Source organism: Hypoxylon fragiforme, assembly GCF_022984875.1.
Source record: "Hypoxylon fragiforme strain CBS 206.31 chromosome Unknown GGS25scaffold_9, whole genome shotgun sequence".
In the NCBI taxonomy this organism is placed as follows: domain Eukaryota; kingdom Fungi; phylum Ascomycota; class Sordariomycetes; order Xylariales; family Hypoxylaceae; genus Hypoxylon; species Hypoxylon fragiforme.
The window spans coordinates 2,262,174-2,283,312 of NW_026054764.1; the positions used below are offsets into that span (position 1 = coordinate 2,262,174).

General features: G+C 48.2%; 5 protein-coding genes across 5 annotated transcripts; 3 read left to right on the top strand and 2 right to left on the bottom strand.

The window, feature by feature from the left end:
- Positions 1–320: 320 nt before the first annotated feature.
- Positions 321–1,481, bottom strand: GGS25DRAFT_461245 (uncharacterized protein). Its single transcript, XM_049258937.1, has 3 exons — positions 1,227–1,481; positions 641–1,159; positions 321–432 (listed from the first exon to the last, which is right to left on the bottom strand). The coding sequence occupies exons 1-3, from the start codon at positions 1,358–1,360 to the stop codon at positions 336–338; spliced, it is 750 nt and encodes a 249-aa protein (XP_049113338.1). The 5' UTR covers positions 1,361–1,481; the 3' UTR covers positions 321–335.
- Positions 1,482–6,884: 5,403 nt separating this feature from the next.
- GGS25DRAFT_461293 (uncharacterized protein) lies at positions 6,885–8,447 on the top strand. The gene has a single exon (XM_049258938.1). The coding sequence runs from the start codon at positions 7,018–7,020 to the stop codon at positions 8,092–8,094; it is 1,077 nt and encodes a 358-aa protein (XP_049113339.1). The 5' UTR covers positions 6,885–7,017; the 3' UTR covers positions 8,095–8,447.
- A 1,190-nt stretch (positions 8,448–9,637) lies between these two features.
- GGS25DRAFT_461305 (uncharacterized protein) lies at positions 9,638–13,047 on the top strand. The gene is made up of 6 exons (XM_049258939.1): positions 9,638–10,614; positions 10,667–11,505; positions 11,581–11,962; positions 12,043–12,473; positions 12,544–12,639; positions 12,731–13,047. The coding sequence occupies exons 1-6, from the start codon at positions 10,059–10,061 to the stop codon at positions 12,755–12,757; spliced, it is 2,331 nt and encodes a 776-aa protein (XP_049113340.1). The 5' UTR covers positions 9,638–10,058; the 3' UTR covers positions 12,758–13,047.
- A 1,924-nt stretch (positions 13,048–14,971) lies between these two features.
- Positions 14,972–17,487, top strand: GGS25DRAFT_461345 (uncharacterized protein). The gene is made up of 5 exons (XM_049258940.1): positions 14,972–15,430; positions 15,532–15,724; positions 15,790–16,086; positions 16,154–16,397; positions 16,467–17,487. Exons 1-5 carry the CDS (start codon positions 15,056–15,058, stop codon positions 17,245–17,247), a joined length of 1,890 nt encoding a protein of 629 aa, XP_049113341.1. The 5' UTR covers positions 14,972–15,055; the 3' UTR covers positions 17,248–17,487.
- Positions 17,488–18,318: 831 nt separating this feature from the next.
- Positions 18,319–19,981, bottom strand: GGS25DRAFT_525729 (maintenance of telomere capping protein 1; the record flags this gene model as incomplete). Its single annotated transcript, XM_049264847.1, has 2 exons — positions 18,319–19,310; positions 19,393–19,981. The coding sequence occupies 2 exons, from the start codon at positions 19,979–19,981 to the stop codon at positions 18,319–18,321; spliced, it is 1,581 nt and encodes a 526-aa protein (XP_049113342.1).
- Between the last annotated feature and the right edge of the window lie 1,158 nt (positions 19,982–21,139).

Consider the following 21,139-nt stretch of genomic DNA (forward strand, 5'->3'; position numbering starts at 1 on the left):
TGGAAGATATCACACGGAGAGCATCATATTGTTCATGTTCACCACATGTTTTGTCTTTCACATAGGTAAGTTAGGTACTTAGTATCTACCTAGCATGCTCTTTGCAAATCGTACGTGCTACATCAACCAATCATACGTTGATGTTCCGCACAGAACCGAGACTGGGGAAATGTCGCTCAAGTAAAACACAATTAGTCCCCTGGTTGCGAGAGTTCGCTGGTTTTTATACTACCTACACCACGGCCCCCTATAACCTCCATCCACCACAGCTCATACCTCTCAGCAAATACTCCACTTCATCATAAGCTACCTAAGCCGAGCTCAGCCCTTCCTTCCTAGGTACCAGCACTATCCCCCTTACGCTTCCGCATCTTCAGCGGCCGCACCTCCCGCGGATTCGTCTCGGACTGGACTCGTCGCTTCAACTTCATACTACGGGAATCGGATCAGCATCGACAATGATAAGCACTTAGCCCACCTAAGGATAGGTGGTACTGATTTAAAACCAAGTACTGGCTTTCTCCTCTTGGAAGGAAAGTAGAGGAATGAATGGGATGGAGCGTGAGAATATGAAAAAAAGGGGGTTAGGTGGTGGAAGAAAGAGAGAGAGAGAGACAGGGAGAAGGGGGGGACAACGCACGCCCTATGCAAATTCTCCAAGTGTTCATCCGAAGTCGTGCCATCCTCATCCTGCTCCGACCCCGAAGACTTGATAACATCCGGCAGTTCGCCCGCGGGCGAGCTCTCTGCCCCCTCCGCCGCCGTCGATTTCTGGGAACCTTGCTTCTCGCTGACGTTTAGACAAACCGACGACATGGACGACGTCGCCACGCGGTTCCGCGCTGCCCCGTGCACGTGCGGGTACGTTGGCGGTTGCGGGGGGGTTCCTGGATCGAGGTATTGTATGTCGTCGACTCTGATCCCGAGGGCAATGAGTTCGTGCGTTTGTACGTCCCGGAGGTATCGAGTTAGAGGCGGTGGTGGTGGTGGTGGTGATAGTGGTCTGTCACTTGAAAGCGTAGGCCGTAGTTTTGGGGCGAGAGGTTGGTGGTGGCTGGGTGCTGGCAGGATGGTGGAAGAAGATTCTGCGTCTCCGCCGAGGCTCCGGGGTTGCAAGTGAGGTGACGGTTCCGTGAATCCGGGGATAGGAGGAGAGGAACTATCAGGATGGTGGTTAGATACCAGTGCTTATCACTTGCGTGAGCGCCGTGGCCGTTAAGTCTTACACTATTTGTCCGTCTTCGCCTAGGCTTACGGCCGTCTCACCGGGAGTATAGTCCCTAAAGTAACCCTCACTTCCGACAGAAACATGCCCCTCTCTTCCGCTACCCCCATACTCAATGTCGTGAGATTCCGCCATGCTCAACGGCGCAAAATACTCAAACCAAAGTCGTAGCAAACGAAAGGCATGCGGAGCTGCTTCCACTGTGAAATCTGGTCGCCTCGCATCTCTTATATATACCTACGTCCTAAAGACAGCCGTTCTCTCAAGGGAGAAGCACGGCTGGGGTAGTGAATACCTCCATCCCATCTCTACTACCCAACCTACTAGGTATCTACGCAATACGTGCCTGCCTATCTACCTACCAATTGACAACACATATGTCGATCCCCATCCCGTCCCATTGGCACTGCATCCGCAAAAGTTCTACAAGGTACGTCTACATCGAAAAAAAAAGTTTCAGCCGCATCCCCGCGACCCATCATCGGACAGGGGCAGGGAAAATTAAGGCGGCCGTTGAACTAGTTCCATCGCCTCACCAAGCGCCCCCCCCGGCCCTGGCCTTGTCGAAGGATACCCGGCGGTCTGGGCCTACGTCTTGTCGTTGCATATGAGTGGGTTCCGGGGGAGCGTTCCCGCACTGACTTAAATGAGGGCCAAGGGAAAACGGGAGGGGGGGTTTCGGTGGCTGTGGATAGCTGTCAATGGTTCTGCATCGTCTGTGAGTGGTTGATGCGATGTGTTGACAAGGGGGAGGGAAACTTCAATATTAGGTACTAGGTAGGTCGATGCTACGTGGGAGCACCTAAATACAGGTATGATGGCCGTGGGAGCACCTAAATACAGGTATGATGGCCGTGGGAGCACCTAAATACTAGGTATGATGGATGTGTACACATGCAAGGTATGTATACATAAAGTTATCACGGCCGGGTGGGGGCTAACCAAGTAGCTGGTATTCGAAAACCCGGTGATCTGGAACCGGCATTGTGTCAGCAAATCTTACGATTCCCGTGCTTGCCCGTTGCGCCGTGGAATTTGCAGCAGGGGAAGACAATGATGGATGGGATGGCGCAAAGAGCGGTGACACTGCAGGAATTTTTTTATATTTCTTTCCTCTCTTATTCTTTTCCCTAATAATTTCTCTAGATGTAGGTAGGTACCTATGTAGCTTCAATCTGTGGGTAGACCATATGATTGTTGGGCCTTGGAGTCTATGTATGTAAGGTGTTAGTGGTGGCAGATCGGTAGCTAAAAGGTTACCATATCTTGATTACATTTCTCTTGCTCGAGTACTAGGTAGGTACCTAGGTTAGTATGTTCTATATCCGTATGTGTGTAGGCAGTTTGTTCCATATGAGCATCTTTGACGATTATTTATCACTATTCATGTCAGTTAGGTACCTACACCCTATAATCGTAATTTATCTTGGATGTCTCTACAGATGGGCATCGGTTAACATGTTCCAAGTCATCAAAACCAAATTCATTACTGATTCATTACTGAATTAGTGAATTGGAGCAAAAAAGCAACCCACCTTGTTTCCGAATTCCGAGAATCAAGTAGGTGACAGAATCCCAAGACCATGGACCAGGGTGAACTTCCTGCAGCGTCACATCAAGCTAGTTTCTGCACATACACGTATGTACCTATATATGTACGTACATATTTGTAATACCACCCACTATGCGGCCACAACTCCAGTACCTAGGTCGACAATATGCAGCATCAGGGGTAAATATTCACATTTCATGACGCGGTAATAGACCGCTAAAGTCCTATCCCCCCTTCCCCCCCGACACAACGCCAAAAGGAGAAGGTATAATTTGTCTCCAAGAACTTTCTAAAATGACGTTCCATTCCATCCCGCATCGTCAAATGCCTGACCGCGTTTTTAATCCCGCTCCCCGTAAGTGACAAGGTTAATAAAGAGCCCTTAATATATCAGTCACTATTCTTAGAAGTTGATATGCCAAGTACCTTAGGTACCTACCCAAGGTACTTCGCAGGTTATCAAGGTATGAAATATCTTCATCTCCTTGGTTTTCTAAAAATAGAACAATTGACCTGGTACCTACCTAGTAGATACCATACCTAGTACTCTGTACTGAACACCTAAGATAGGTACTTGGGTGCCTAATAATATAGGTAGGTTAGGTAGGTGAAAATGTTCAGTTTAGCTGGAAGGTAACCCTGAAGTCATTGATAAAGTATGCTGCCAAAACGGTAATGGTTCTCACAGTTGGGTGTTTGGTATAAGCATCAGAATGTCTTATTGACAACAAAGAAGAGCTTATGTATACCTAGGTAGGTAGGTATATAGGCCACCCCCTTCCTGCATATTAGTCCACAACTCTTCAAGTACATAATGACTGCATTCTTTTCATACAATTCGGTCTACCCATATGGCCAGTGTTCCTCGTGCAGCTATGAAACTCCCTAGAGATTAGATATACCTGATAATATTTGAACATTAAAACTTTTCGCAGCATTTTATTTGATATCTTGTCCTCTGACCCTTAATCTGACGTTCCGTGCTTAGAGGGTACCGTTTCATCATTATCAATTTGCCGCGCTCTTGGGTGGCGACGACTCCGTTGGGATATCTTAGATTGGAAAGGAATATAGCTGTTAGGACGTGGATGGACATGGAAAGGAGATATGTTTGCAATGAAGGTGGTCAATGAATAAGAATGGGACGGTTGTTGATTCACCCTTCAACATGGTTATACATGGCTGCAGGAGTATTCTGAGCCGGAATTTCTATATTGTGAGAATGGTTGAAACTGCTATTGTGAGAGTTTAGTGGATTAGGTAGGGCCGGAGAGGCTCCAGTCGTTAAGAAGCTTGCGGATCGGTTTGAAAAAAAGCTCTGACTCCTGTTGAGACAAGGGAGTTATCTCCTCTGGTTGGGTTTGGAAAGGGGAAGATGAGCGAGAGGTAGATATCGAGCTATGCTGATCTGTAGATTTTCTGGGTGAGCTATCGCTGACCCTTCGGTAGAACCGGTATTGTATGGTTGGTCTTCCGACCGTAGGTAGAGGTGCTACCAATTGTTGGACTTCAATCGTCAAAAGAATGAATAATAAAAGAGAAGAAGAGAGCAGAGCTTTCGACCTCTCAGGCTAGCTATATATACATGGACAGATAAGGTTCAGCAATAGCTGTGGCGGCAGCAGCTATGGAGATGCTCATATGGCAGTGGCTATCCTTATCCATCCATGTCCTAACAATAGCAATACGGTGTGGTATGGCGATATTATTATCGATATATTCCATACACTCTGTTAATGCATTCGGTGACTTTGGTGGAATTCGGGATGGTTCGGGGTTAGGCTTGGGTGTCGGATTGGCCCAAGCAGGATTCGCATCATTTCAGACATCGAATGAGCAGCTGACTGAGTCCCTTGTGGCATCCGAGTCGATTGAAGCCGTGGAAATCCAGGAACTTCAAGTCAAACTTTGACATGGATCCAATCCTCGGATCAGATAAGTGGGTGTGTAAGTCTGCCAGTAAAGGAAGGTTTGTGCCTGACAGGTCTTCCTCTACCTTGCCATAATTTATCGTCATTCTCAGTTCGAGCCAATGGCCTTGGATGTCGGCATCTTTGTCTTTATTTACCAGTATTGGCAGGGCTGTCCAGTCTGAAAGATTCCCATTTGCGGCCATTGTGGACTAACACATAGGTACCGAAGTTTTTGATGAATCCCCATTCGTCCAATTGAACTGTTCCAGAAAGGCAACAACCTTGTACAGGCTGTTCCCTTCTGGTGACATCTTATGTAACTATTTTCGCATGGTTAAATGGGTGTCGCAGCTAGGTACACACACCCTGACTTGGGACGGGCCGAGGCGTCGGGTGTGCTGGATGGAAACAGGAGGTCTAGGCAATAAGCTTTATTGCTCGAAATATGCTCAGGGGTCTTTCAAGGAGGCATTCACCAACAGGCAGGGCCTTGTTGAAGGTGAGGGACTTCTCTTATGTCAAGAAGCCAGAAAAGTCGATCGCCAAGTACGGCGTCCAACGTTTGTTGCCATCCTAAGTCAGGAAATCCACCTTAGGTGGCGGCAGTGCTTTGAGTCTGAGCCATTGCAATATGCTGATAGAGAGTAGGTATATTTATTGAAATATGTGCAATGTGTGGAGCAGGTCGACTGAGTTTTGAGACGTACGTTGGCCGCAGCCGTAATATCAATGGGAATACTAGAGATTCCCGCGTGAAAACGATGTTGTTTCACGTCTTCTAGGTTCCATCTTATGGAAAGACAGAAGAAAAAAGGGAGAAGAAAAAGGAATCTTTGCGAGAAGATTAAATAATGACACTTCAGAGCTCAAGAGAATTGGCAGGGCTTGTGTCATAATTCAACCTTTTGGGAAAGAGTCATGTGGAAAGCCTATCAATATAGCAATAACTTGGAGATAGTTGACACGTACATTGTATCAACGTAAGAGGGGGAGAGGGTCGCTGTCTCCTCATGTGTATACGTTGTATGTAGCAACTACTATTTGGATTACTGGCTCTGTAGCTCCTGACAAAAGTAAAGGTATCTATTCACGCGGTATGATTGAGTTTAAGACCCTGAATTTGAAGGTACGAATTGATACCCATCAAGTCTTACTTCCTCACATGGCGTATACCTGTAATAGTTACCCCTGACTACCCCAAGTACCCTAAGTAGGTAGGTAGGTAAAAGCTTGATTTAAATCTCTCTAATGCTTACTTTGGCATTAAGCTTTGTGTCAACACGTTTGGGGTCAATATGCTTAACGCCTCCAAACCTTCCATCCATCCACAACAACTCCAGGAAAGAGTAAGCATTGAAGATGCTGCCAATGGCAACTGCATAGCTCAAAGAACTTAATTCTGCTCCTATATTGGTGTCAAACTGTGTTTTCCCGTCGTCGAGGCAACTAGCTCTAAACAAAAATAAAAATACGCATTCTTCTGGAAGGTTTCGATCTTACCAGCACCCCCCTCCCCCCTTTTCCTTCCCCTTTTCAGACGGAAAAAGGCATCTACCACCTAGATTACAGTTTACAGTTTTCTATCAACTCACCAGCTCTGTTGACATTGTCATATTGACATAAAGCATAATTGATGCCATCTCATTCCGCACGAAGATTGAAGCCGCCCCAATATGGCTCCCGCCGATCAAGCAGCCCAAATATATTTCAGGGGCTAGCGAAGCGAAATTGGAGCGCAAGGGAAGCGATCTTGTCAGCTAGATACACGCGATATATATCGGGAAAAGTATAAAGAATTGACTTATTGTAAATCAGGTAGCCTCGTAGTTGATAGATACATAGCGCACCAGAGACGACCGCAAGCAGGTTGTCCGTGGCGCCATGTTTCGAAGCTAGATACGTAGTAGAGGAGCCCCCTGAGAAAACGGAGATCTCAGGACTAATACAGAGTTTTGAGCGATGGTAGTCTAAATCTCGTTGAGCGGCGTGAAGCTTTTCCTTATAGCTTTTCCAAGCGCCAACCATGTGTCCAGTAGTTTGTTTACTCGGCCTGGAAACCATATGTTGAAGAGTTTATTTCCTCGATCTAAAGGACTTAGAGAGAGCTCCTGGAAGAGTATATAAACATGGCCTGTCTATGTCTCTCTCTCTCTCTGCTCTCCTCTCTCTCCTCTCCTCTTATATTCAAGCCCAATAAGAATCAGACCCTCAGTTCATCACATCGCCCCTCTTGTCACTGAGACTTTTAAACCCTCATCGATATCCAGCAACATCCAGCGTTGACATCTTCGAACCAGAGGATACCTACCTATCTTCCAGTGTTCACAATGTTCAGCCCTTTTGCAAGCTACGCGCTTCCGAAGCCGAAGCCAACTTCTGCTCCCTCGGAGTCCCTACCCCGAGAGTTCATTAATGAACTATTTCGAATAATGATCTGGCCATGCCTCGACCACTTGGACCATATTTTGATTAGTTATGCCACGGAGTGGATTTCCCCCCTTAACTACCTGACTCAAAAAGAAGTCACTTCCCCCACCCACCAAATGGGCATGTTCAGACGCGACAACTTCCAGGACCTTCAGAGCATGGTATTTCGGGTGCGTAACCTCATCTCATGCTATTATATAGGCATTGACTCTGCCTTCAAAACCCCCCTTTACCACAAGACATTCTTTCCCGCTGTCCCGCGGAGTGATGTCGCCCAGGCCCGCGTCGCCATTGCTATCTTGATCATATTTGGCTTTGGAGCATGGCTCGAGCGAATCGCGTCAAGTGGCCGGGGGCTGGCGGTCGGCTCGAATATACACAGTTTTTACTTCGATAAGTTGCGTGGGATAATCGGTTGGGGAGATTTGCAAGACGGACACTTAGCATATGCTTCTGTCCCTCGTGTCCGGCTGTACCTCATCTATCCACCTGAGCCTCCGGCCTCCGAAAATATCGACAGCGGCGCCAATGACGATCAAACCGACGGCGAATATGATAGCGCATACGACAGCGAATATGGTAGCGAATATGACGGTCAAGATGATAGTCAAGACGATATCCAAGACGATAGCCAAGACGGTAGCCAAGACGACGATTATGTTGAGGCTGAGTCGGGTCCCTTCAATAGCCCGGCTGTTGATGCATCCATTCGCGAGTGGCTGGAGAACACTGCCGACCCAGATGAGATGAAAGATCCTTTTATAGCCGATAATATCGGGCGCGACGGGTTTTTTAATATCCCCTACGATCCGTTTAAGGATCACCTTCCTGGCTACCGTCCTAATCCCTTCGCCAACCCCTTCCTCAATCCCTTCCTGTATGCACCTGTTAACCCCCCCACGGATAACACTCCGGATCCATTTGATGATGAGTACTATGAGGAGATGGTTGCCGATTTGGTCAGTGATCCCATCTGATGATCCTCCCGATGTCGACAGCGCCTCTGGATTGGACGATCAGACTCCCTTTATCAAACCGCATATAAAAGACTACGGCAATCCAGGGTGATGAGATGGATATCTCGAGCAGGCTTTGTAAGATATGTCTAGGAGACCGCGTCCAATGCGGGCCTTCCTACCTTCGGAAGGATGCAATGGCTGGCGGGGGAGGGGTAGGCGATATTATGATTAAGCGAGCGGAGGGAGTTATGATCCACCACAAGGACAGGAGAAATGTCAAGAGGAGCATTATGGCTTGATGGATGAAGGATGCAGATTATATGATATGCGATATTGGTGCCTGGATAACTAGAATGATCACAATCGGGAACAGTACTATAAGAGACAGGTGACGGTGCCAATGAAGCTTGGATATGTAAGCAAGTCTAAATTGTTTAATTTATTCGGAGATTCTTGCTTGAAATCGACGTTCATTTGATATGTCTGTGATGTCTGTGATGTCTGTGGCGTCTTTGACACTGAGTGAAAAGGTTAGCCATGCAAATGGATGAATCAATTGGATTGCCCCTTTGGTACGTGTTCCATTCCGAGACGAGATGGGCACTGCATGATGATCTCAGCTTAACGGGTTGAAAGTCAAAGCCTTTTAGGTGCCTAACCTAGGAAGTAGTTAGGTGTAGCCACAAATGCAGAATGTCAGTTTGTGCAACCGTTTTGGTCATCTTCAGGTGATACAGCTGGAAAATGCTAAATAAATACCTGTAGGTATTATACAAATTAGGTAGCCTTCTAGCGCATACTTAAGCGAGACAAGGCGAGTTGAGACAGGACAGCGCCACAATCGTCAATGCCATGTCTTTTGACCCCCTGCAAAAACCGAGTCCGGTCTTGGTCTGAAGTTGGTCAGGTATGATCGAATCGCCATTCCAAGCACTTTAGCCAAAGCTTATTTGTTCGAACGTGGTAAAATGAGGCTTAGCCTTAAGCACGTAACACTTGAACTTGAAGCTTGGGTTGATACAAGCTTTGGAAGAATTCCATTCCATCTGTACCCCGTTCTATCCGTGCATCGCCCTAGGATCTGAGCTTGACCGTTGATCTACGTTATCGATCGCAGGCAGCGAAATTCAACGGGTAACGTACTACTAGTACAGTAAGCTTTACGAACATTTGAGGCTGTTGAGTTACCCAGACAGTTTACAGTGGTGAGTTGCGGGATGTCATTTCAAGCTTTCTGGGCTAATGAACTGAACATCGAAGATCAATCAGGGCCGATCCTTGCTAACCCTGGCACATCGGGGGTCACAAGCACCTATCAAATTGATGGATGTTAATCATTTCTTTGTGACAGTTTGTGTACATGTAAGTTACATGGTAGTACTACTACATAGTACATGTAGTCTGTAGGATTAATACGTCACCCCACAAATATCAACCTGGAGTCGAATCCTTCTATTCTTCTTCCACTTAATCAAGTTCAAACATCTTAAACATCTTAAACATCAGATTCAAAACATCCTAACTATCAAAACCAGCTCGCCTAATGCTTCAACCTAGATTTATGCCTAGCACTTTAGCGCTCAGAGCTGAATGTACAAGCCCGAGCAACGTGGCGTATCGACTCGGTCCCCCTTTTAGCATATCTAGGGAGCATGTGGTGGTATCTACGTAGATGATAACTCCAGGCCCATTCCCACAAGATACTCCGCAAGCCACTGAAAGCCGCTAGTGCTGCTTACAAGAATTCGACTCCAAATGCTTTTAAATCCCCCCGAGCCCCTACCTGTTCGGTTTCTGTAGACAACTCTCACATGGGTCGCATATTTCCTGGGTAACCTCTTTTCCAAGCAAATGTTGAGAGGAGCAACTTTTCTCACCTACTAATGACCTAACGCCTTCCTCGGCGGTTGCTTCCTTTATTCCCATTCATTCTAAAAACTCAGGCTTGGCTGTCTAGCCGCAAATCATCTCATCATCTCATCATGGCCAAATCAAACGGTAATGCTGAACCGGTTGGAGTTGTGAACGGGGAGAAGAATGGCGACGCGCCGCCACAATACAGTGCAGAAAATAATCAAGCACCGACCCAGCCCGAGGACCCGTCCATCGACGACCTAAACTCGGCGTTTGCCTCACTTAATCTCCCATCCCAAACCAAGGATGTTACCCCCGACACCTGTCTAGCACATCTAAAGCTTCTCGCTGCTTTTCATAACCTTCAGGAGGATATAGGCTATACTGACGGCCTGTGGGGTCTGTTCGACAGTCGCGTCCTTTCGCAAGCAGATAGAAAGGCCAAGGCTGTGGAGAAGGGCCTAAAGCTCCATGAGAAGACAGAACAGCGCCTAGCGAATATCCGTGAAAAGCGATGGGCTCTATTTATCGCCAGGGCCGTGGACCGATATGAGACGTGGTGGGATAAGCTCTCCACAACATACCTGACTGAGAGTGATATGGAAGATAAGTCCGAGAGATATACCGATTTTACTACTAGGAGTAGTTTTCTTTCATGGGCCGAAAACATATTACCTCCCCTAGGTAAGTTTTTTTATCATACCATTCACTAGGAATCTCATACTAATTCACATAGATGTGCTTATGGTCTGGCATGCTCATATGCTCAATCCTAGGGCCTACCTAGAGGATTGTGTGCTCCATGGTTTAAATGGACTTTGGATGAGTGGCATGCCATGGGAACTCGTCAACAACGCTATTGATAATGACTTCAACTACAATGTCTCTCCAGAATGCAAATCTGCATGGGAAAATATCATAGGCCGAAAATGGGACAATACTGAGGATCCGATGGCCAAAACTCTCAAGTGCCCCAGCTGCTCCAAAGCTCACCAAGTCCCATGGACCACCACCTCACTGCCCGAGGATTGCATGGATCAAGAGCCAGGCTTTGCTGGGGAGGGTTACGGAGACGGCAACTTCTCGCATAAATGCTCAAAATGTCAAGAGAATATCACAAGAGAGCTTCTCGAGGTCAGAAAGTTTGTGAAAGATGCCCGAGAGCTGCTTTATCACCACCGGCCGATGCCAGGGACTATCTTAGATAACGGGACAGGAATTCCAACTAGGCTCCCCGAAATTGAGCGAATTAGAATCAAGGATGGACGCACATTCCCAAACAGGCTGATCAAGAAAAATATTAGTAAATTTCTTGAATTGCTTCAGCCTAAAAAGACACAGTCGATGGAAAGCGTTCGTCTTATTATTGAGGAAGCATTGAGGGACAATAAGCTTCTCAAGGAGGTCGAAGGCGTAACAGGTCGCGATGCTTATAAGCGGTACCGACTGGGCTCGCAAGCTCGAGCACATGTGAGGAAAATGATGTCGCGATACTGGGGAAACCCCTCGCCTTTTGCCCTCGATCTTAGCGGCGCTGTGCTACGACAGGGCATTTTTACAGAAAAGATGCACAAGGTATGTCCTTTATTACCCCTTTAATACCCCTTACGGTATTTATGCTCTTCACACACGGTCGCTCATTCCACACAGATTGACTGGTTACACAGCCCAGCGGCCAGGGACACGATGACACGACTAATTGTAAAGTACACGCGCTTCGTAAAAATCATGGCCTTACATCCAAACCAAATCGCGGTTCCTACATTAGATGTAGACTTAGCGTGGCACACGCATCAACTTAGTCCTTCGGTATACGCTGCTTGGACTTCGGGAAAAACTCGCCAGCTAATAGACCACGACGACAAGATTGACGAGAGCAAGCTATCTACCTCTTTTGAGTGGACAAGCAAGACTTACCAAGAAATGTACAACGAAGTCTACTCAGAATGCACGTGCTGGTATTGCGAGTCAATTCGTGCCGCGCACGTCTCAAATGTTGGCAGCATCTTTCGGGTGTCTAAAAGTGACAAGAGTACGTTGTGTCTTCCGCCTTTTCTTTTCTCCTCTATTAGCTTCCATCTCGCTGGTACGCTTCTAACCCTACCATAACAGTCACCGAATCCTTCCACAAATCAGGCCAAGCATCGACATGCCCACCTGACAAGAGCGCCCACATCTCGGCGCACAACTCGGTGCTATTCCACGACGTGAGTAAATATCGAGACATGGCCATCCGCCGCGCACACAAGGCACACAAGGATTATCTCGACAAGAACTACGCCAAGGCCCAGAAGCGCGCGAAGAAGAAGGGCCGTGAGATCCCCCCGCGCGACGAGTACTATCACAACTACTGGGGATACCCGTACATGATGTACGGCCCCTTTGTCTACCCCGTCTACTTCACCCCCGCGTACTACCCCTGCGGCGATCCTAGTGGTGCCGCTTCAGGCCAGGGGGCGCAGGGCGGATGCGCGTATGGCGCTTGTGGACAAGGAAGTGGTGGGTGTGGCGGAGCTGGCGGGTGTGGTAGCAGTGGTGGTGGTGTAAGTTGTGACTCTTTTAAAAGCCATAGGGGCTTAATAATGGACGAAATCGTGCTAACTCTTCTTCAAGTGCGGCTCTTCCGGCCCGGCGTGTGGGGGAGGTGGGGGAGGTGGTGGATGCGGTGGTGGCGGCGGATGTGGTGGAAGTGGCGGCGGTGGCGGCGGTGTAAGTCCAATCTCCAACCCCCCCTTTTCTCCAAAGCAATTTTCCTTATCATCATTATTGAGAAGCAATGCTAACGTCAATACAATAATAGTGCGGTGGTGGTGGTGGTGGATGTTAGGGACGCTGGCTGTCGGCCACAACCCCCAGATGCTGACTGCATGCCTACCTAGGTACTTACGTGACATCGGTATTCCCAGTATGCATACCAACCTTGGAACTTACCTACCTACTTAATAAAGACGAGCGACGGACGACGGTAGTGCATTGTTATGAGTTAGGATTATGATGAGCTAGGATTATGAAGCGTGCCGTCCGTATTGTACCTTGAGTTCGATGAAGACCTGTATTTTTCAAGTAGGTATACTTAATTCTCATTAGGCCTTTTGATATATTTTTACATTGGCAGTGTGTGTTATACCTATTCTGCCTTGTATTGATTTGGCGTATGCTGGCTGCAAGATGGCGGATATTTAGGAGGCAAGTAACCGTTCAAGTAAAGGGGTGGGTGAGCCAACACTCAAACTCTACGCTTTCATACTAGCTGGACCTATCACGAGAACAGCATCTGACGCAAATATATAAATGTATTTTACTGTTGAATAATTCACACTACAACGCACTACCTAGGTAGTATCTATCACACAGACCCAACATCTCCCCATTCAATAAGAGTAAACCGATAAAAATAACAACAAAGAAAAAGGAGAACGAGGACATAAAAGAGGAAATAGCTACAAAGGGAATAGAAAACGGATGGGACATGGCAAGACAGCCAGGTCACAGCGTGGCTGATGTTAGAATTCCGTGTAACGAGGTCGGTAGGAATAGGGGTTTGAGATGGGGGTGAGTATTCCAAGTTCCAAGCAGCACGGAAACGATCTCTGCGTGACTCGAAATGTCGTTGGGAATGTGGTCATCCAAGACGGATATGGGATAGGTGTTTATCTGGCTAGGTATGCGGCAACCTGTGCGATGGGAATTGGTATCCGCGTGGCTGCAGTGAACCTAAAATGAAATAGACTTCTAGAGTTGCCAGATCTTTGAGGTAAGTATCTCGTTAGCTCCGCATCTTGGCAGGCAGCTGCAAACGAAGCCTGCAAACGAAGCCTCTGGAGATCAATGTCATACAATCGGCTATAATCCCATATACAAGGCCACGTATTCAGCAAGATCTAACGAGTCGGTCTTTTAGGCTTTAGTGGAACACAAGTGCTGACGAACTTGTTGTTGGTCTGTACATAAGTAGATACGTGCTGACATCCAAGCATCAATCGATGGAGGTTATATCATAAGTATTGGACGGACCTTACTGCTGGGAACTTGAAGGGACATGAGATCTAAAAAGTCGCCTAGTTAAGTGTAAGTTTTGCATTATGGTAGGAGACTCAAACGAGAAAGCTTCATAGTCAGAATTGGTTGGCGGAGTGACTGGAAAAGGGGCTAGTCTTGGCAGCTAGACGAGCCGTCAGCCAGTTGGCAAGGTTAGCTAAAAAAAGGCAAAATATCCATATGGTCTGTGCTCTGTGCTCTGTGCTCTTGAATGTAAATACCGGGTTTATCGCCGGGTTTATCGCGTTCTAAAATTTTCTCCTCTAACAAAAACTTCGAAAAACTTGTCAAGTCAACTTTCTTTGTTCGAACTTCGAGAGCTACATTGTCACAGTTATATCAAGGTATAATTGATAAATGTTAATTGTTAAAGTATATGTCAAGATATATGTTTAAATTTAGGTCTGCATCTTTCATTTCATTTCATCTCAGTTTATTTCATACTTCTACTTCATACTATATCGCAGCAACCTGGCTCCAGTCACTCGATTTATCCTACGAGTCTTTCATCTGATTGATCTTTTTTCCGTGATGCGTCTTGCGTCGTGGTCCTAAGAGGGCTTGGTGATCCAGGGACGGATGATGTTTACATCATCTGTTACTATAATGCTGCAAGAAAGAAGAATTATTTACGAACCATCATAGTCCACGCTCATCTTTGTATTTACAACCTATCACATGAGCGAGGCTCCAGGAGCTCCTACATTTCCATCATCATCTTCATCATCTTACCTGTCTAGGTACATAGTAGGTGCCTCTAGTTCCAACTATGTACGTTCAAACCCCCCCTCTTGTCACATAGCACGCTTTATCTTATTCGTCAACTCTTCCTTGGATTGTTGCACGACGTCATCCTACCAGGGTTTTATCTTTTGTTATATACCTAAATTCCGGTTCTCGCATCACACGTGCAAGTAAGCTTCATACCTAGAGCCCATCATCTTGAATGCTCCCTAGTTACCCTCATGTAGTACCCTCCTATGAAATACCGTGCTACATATATAATTGGACATGACTCTTTGTTGTTGTTACTTCTCACTCCTAGAAAACCAAACTACTACCAAGTAATATAATAATAAATATTTTCATGTATCTTATCCGTCCCTTCTTGCGAACATTGAGACTTCTTCATCCCAATCGCGTGACATTTCATACCACATCTACCATGTCGGCGAATACTAAATCCAAGTTCTCTCACCTGCCACTGAGTACCAGTGGCCCAGTAGAATGCGCCGTGTCCGGTACCGTCTTGTTGAACACGCCATACTTCAACCGTGGCTCCGCACACACAGCTGAAGAGCGTCGCGAGTTCAATTTGGCTGGCCTACTACCTACTAGCATTCAAACCCTCCAACAGCAAGCCGAACGTGCATACCAGCAGTATGTTTCGAGACAAGATGACTTGGCCAAGAACACCTTCTTGACTTCTCTCAAGGAGCAGAATCTAGTCTTGTACTACAAGGTAAGATTACCTGAACGATGCTACCATGCTTATTCGCTGTAACACCAACGTCCATATCAAGGATACTTATATCACACTACTAACCACATACCTACGCATAGCTTCTACAAGACCATATGAAGGAGATGTTCAGTGTTGTATACACACCAACCGAAGGCGATGCAATTCAGAACTTTTCCCGGCTATTCCGTCGACCCGAAGGATGCTTCCTCAACATCAATGATCTTGATAGGGTCTCTCACGATCTTGGCCAATGGGGAAAGCCTGAAGACATTGACTACATTGTTGTGACAGGTATGAATCGCTGCTTTCATTCTAGATGTATTGTGTGATAGGTACACAGCGCTCACCAAATCTAGACGGAGAAGAAATTCTTGGGATAGGGGACCAAGGAGTAGGCGGAATACTCATCTCCGTGGCGAAACTGGTGCTTACCACTCTATGCGCTGGAATCCATCCTAACCGAACCTTACCGGTCGTCCTGGATTGTGGAACAGACAACGAGAAACTCCTAAGTGATGACTTGTATCTCGGCCTGCGCCAAAAGCGGGAACGGGGTAAGAAGTACGATGAATTAGTCGAGACTTTTGTTAAATCGGCGCGGAAGCTGTACCCGCATGCTTATATCCATTTCGAGGACTTTGGGTTGACAAATGGTAAGTTACCTACCCCCCCTACATAGAAACTCACGATATGATTCAAAGGACTAATCCATAATTCTAGCACGCCGTATCTTGGACCATTACCGATCAGAAATCCCCTGCTTCAATGACGATGTCCAAGGGACTGGGTGCGTCACCTTGGCTGCCATCATGGCCGGACTTCACGTGTCTAAGCAGAAACTTCGGGACGCCAAGATAGTCATCTTCGGCGCAGGAACTGCTGGTGTAGGGATTGCAGATCAGGTTCGCGAAGCTATCGCTACCGAGAAGGGTATCAGCAAAGAGGAGGCGGCTAAGCAGATATGGTCAGTAGCATCCTTCACCTTACCTATACATACCACCTACCCATGTACTAGTTACTAAACAACTCACAGGCTCGTAGACCGCCCCGGCCTCCTAACCACCACCACCTCCCTCGACAACGGCCAACAAGTCTACGCCAAGTCCGGCTCCGACTGGGCCCACAAGGACACCTCCCTCCTTTCCGTCATCACATCCGTGCACCCCAACGTCCTCATCGGCACCTCCACCGTTCCCAAATCCTTCACCGAGGAAATCATCAAGGAAATGGCCCGCGGCGTCGACCGCCCCGTCGTCCTGCCCCTCTCCAACCCAACCCGCCTCCACGAAGCCGTGCCCGAAGACATCCTCAACTGGACGAACGGCCGCGCGCTCGTCGCCACCGGGTCCCCGTTCGCGCCTGTAAAAGGTCCCTGGGGACCCGATGGGAAGGAGGTGGAGATTGAGGTCGCCGAGTGCAACAACTCCGTCGTCTTCCCCGGCATCGGCCTCGGCGCCGTGCTCGCCCGCGCCACCAAGGTAACGGACAACATGCTCGTCGCCGCCGTGCGCGGCGTCTCGCAGCTGAGCCCCGCGCTGCGGGACGACACCGCGCCTTTGCTACCGGGCGTAGAGCACGTCCGCGACGTTAGCGTCAGGGTTGCGAGAGAGGTCATCCGCGCGGCGGTGGAGGATGGGGTCGCGACTGAGAAGGGAATTCCCGGGGAGGATGGGGGCGAGGCGGGGCTGGATGAGTGGATTCGCGAGCAGATGTGGGATCCGGTGTACCGCCCGCTGAAGCGCGTGCAGCCGGAGGGCGCGAGCAGGGCTGCGAAGGCGGAGTTGAAGGTTGTCGGGAGTTTGGGGAAGGCGTGAGTGAGTGAGTGATGGATTAGGATAGGCAGGAAGTTTGACTGTGCAGCAGAGAAAGTAGTTCGTGTTTTGGCATTTGGTTCGATGCCCAGTGTGTATGGAGCTGCCAGGCGCCTGCTGTGTGTGTATCGGGGGCATGAAGGCGGAGGTCTATGTAGGTGTAAGCAGAGGTGAATGCCGTAGAGAGGGTCAATCAATTACGCATAGGTATAATAAATAAGTTGCGCGCCTCCTAACCAGGTATGTACTTAACCTAGTATAATTGAACAACGTTTGAGAAAAGGTATGGGACTGACTTATATTGGCGTAAATACCTATGAAATATTCCCCCCTTCCTTGACATCTATTCCCTCAGTGTTACCCTACGTACTTCCAACATACCTACATACCGTCCACCTGCAAGCCCATCCACAGATAGGTACAATACAATGATCCGGTTTGTGAAGTTTGCTAATTGATATTGCTGCCACTGCCTTCAATTTATGTAGCAGTGGCACACAGCTCATCAACAAACCAATCGACCCAATTACTCACGTATATATATACCTACATATACACATATGTGTTTTCATTTTCACATATATAGGTAAGTAAGTATATGGCTTAATAGATTGAAGCTACCTACCTAATAGTTACCTACCTACCCGCCTCTACTCTGTCAAACAGACGGGTAGGTAGGTACACAAGAAGTAACCACACCCCCCAAAACGAAAAAAAAAAAAAGTGCGGTGTGGTGTGGTATCCGCCTATATCGAAGACACCTACCTACCGCAGGCACGTACGTAACTATATAAGAACGTAGCAGTATTGAAAATAGCCCTTCCCATCGACTCCATAAGTGAAACTGTAAGACCGTGAAACAACGAGTGCCTACTTATCCCCCTGGGTATCTATCTAGCCTGCCCAGTAGGTTAGGTTAGGTTAGGTAGTCCCTGCTATCCGCCTTGGCCTGTTCAATCCATCGATGGCCACTAACCGCCGCCCGCTACCACCAGCCTTGAACCACCATTATACCATCCCGCCAGACCAGACAAGAGCACACCATCCCACACTATCCCACACATCAACTCCTAATCAAATAACCCCCGCCCTCGCCGCCTCACCAGCACCCTCCTGTATCAGCGCCTCCATCCTCTGCTTCCCCTTGCCCAGCCCCCCCTCGCCCACACCCATCCTCCTCGCAACATACCGCTGCGCCACAACGCCAATACTCAAGCTAAGCGTTTCCTCGACCCACTCGGCGACCCATTCGCGGGGATCCACGCCGCCGTTCTCGACGATCTCGCGGATCTCGTCGGGCACGGTGAAGGACGAAGAAACATCGGGTCCCTCGCTCGCGCTCTCGCCGCTAGCGGGAGTGAGGGGCGTGGGCGCGTCGAGCCAGCGGATCCACTTGGCGGGGATGTGCTGGCTGATGGTGCTGTAGATGATTTCGTGGATGGGATCGAGGACGTAGACGGCGAAGCACACGTGCGCCTCGGTGGCGCCGTCGTCGGCTACGGCGCTGGTTTCCTTCTCAGCCTCACCGGCGGTGCTGCCCGCGAAGAGCGCCGGGTCCGCGTCTACGGTGATGGGCTGGACGGCCAGGAAGATGTCGCTCGTTCGCACGGGGTTTTCCTCGCTCACGGGCTCTAGGGCGCGCTTTTGCGCTTCCACGACACCGCCGCTGCCTGCGAAGTAATCGTGGGCGTAGCTCTCTGCGCTGACGCGGCAGAGTTTCGTCCCTTCCACTAGTCCTTTCACAGCCCCGAGATCGCGAGGCAGGTCAACCTGTCTCCACCAGGGGCCGTCGCGCCAACCCGCTGAGCTCGAAGCTCCTTTGTAGAAGGCGTCGGAAGAGCGTCGCGCAGTGTTTTCGTGGCCTCGTTGAATAACGAGAAGATCCCCCCCTTCGACCTGGGACATAACCCGACTAAAGACACCGTAGATGAGGGGGTCAAGAGAAGGATAGCCGACGATGTCGTGGGTAATATGGATGAGAAGTCGTTCGTGCGAAGAGATAGGCGGAGCAAGCGTATGCAGGATGTTAGCGAAAGTCGGTAGGGCTCGGTGGCGGATGCCGTCGCCTATTATCAGATTGTTAGTAATTAGCCCGAGAGAGTCTTCATGGCACACGTTTTGAGGAAGGTGTGTATTCTTAAGACATACCTAGACCTTTCAAAGCCCCGACATTTCCCTTTACTTGGTCGGCCCATTTCTTGGCCTCTTCATTTTGTTGAATTTCTTTGTAGGCGGCCTCAGCTTGCTTCATGGCCGCATTTGCTGTAGCACTCGCCGTAGCAAACAACCCACCCCACCATCCACCTCCAGCCTGCGCGGAAGTCTCCTCAACTGTTCCCTTCTTCTCGGCATCCTGAAGCTCGGAGCTAGTAGCGCTCGGGGTGAAACTTGTGTGGAGAGAACGGGTGCTGTCGACGGATTTGCGTACGAGGTTGGCTGATTTGTCTTCCGAAACTCGACCGGCGCCGGGCGGAGGCGTTGCTGTGCTGTTTCGCTTGGCGGCTGCCTTGGATGAGGATGGCTCTTTAACGCGGGGCGTATGGGGTCGGGCAACCTCTTCGCCTTCAAGCTCATCCTCTAGTTCGGCAAGAATATCTTTCTTAGGCTTGTCGCCTCGAGTTTTGGAGACAGCGGATTTGGATTTGCCTCCGGACTTATTCACTGTTTTCTCGTCGCCGATCCCTTCAAATAGTTCGTCGAGGTCATTGGTAGCTTCCTTTGATCGTTTCCCCGCCATACTGAACAATTTATCGGGATTCGTCCAAGACGTTGTTACAAAAGGGTTTTAATTAATTATCGATGGAGAGAGGTATGACGATATACTTCTAGTAGCTTTGCGGTATGCAGCTATCTAGCAAATAAGAAGAGAACAAAGAGTTGTTGTAGTCAAACGGTGGTAGCTAAAAGCTAATGTCGTTGTAATGGATAAAAACTAAAAGAGGCTAAAGCAAAGAGGTCATGTATGTATGTGGAAGTGGTTCTGTATGTAAGGGCCAGGGAACCAATAGTTTCGCGGTATTCTGCTGCAACTAGGTTCATACAACTGCACGTATTCGTCCCGGCAGATGCGACAAGGAAACAAACACTACTTCGACGACGAGATAGGAATGAGATGTGATATTCGACTACTTAACCCACTAACAGTGTCAACACTACAAGAGTTGGCGGAGAGGTGATTTGGTAAAATTTAAGACACAGGTTTTGAGGGGTGTATGGCAGTTGAAGATATATATATAAGATACATGTGTATCGTGAGATGATTGTGTGGTGGAAGAGATTCGGGAAAGGGACGGGAAACGGGAGACGTCACTGGACGGGAAGACCCACCGGGGCCAGTGAACGCACGAACCAAGTTTCTTACATAACTACCTAACTAGTACTAACCACACTATGTACCTCAAGGCTAGGGTACCTAGGTACGTAGTTAGCACTGTAGCAACTGAACAATACAGTAAAGGCAGTAACTACCCTAGGTGGAGTTTGGATCAGCTTTGGATCAATGTGAGCTTCCAAAAAAGGTTACAAGGGGCTACAGGGGGTTACAGAAGAGCTGCAGGGGTACTGAATCTAAAAAATCACCAAAAAATTCCAAAAGTAGCCTAGTTGGGATTATGGGCGAGTTGGTGTTATCCCATTGGCTAGAGACCTTGGCCCAAAATGTATTAGTGTGGTGGCTGGTGTATACAAATTATACAAATTAGGTTCAAACCTTGATGCCACTTAATGGGATCTGATCTGTGGCTTGTGAATGGGCCTAAAACCGTAGAAATTAGCAGTAAACTTACACTAGGTAGGTACCTTAATAGGTACCTACTAGTGTTATGACAATGGAGACGGGAGAAGGAAATACATCCATACATGTACAATACAAAACCCTTAGGAACCTCAATGGGAA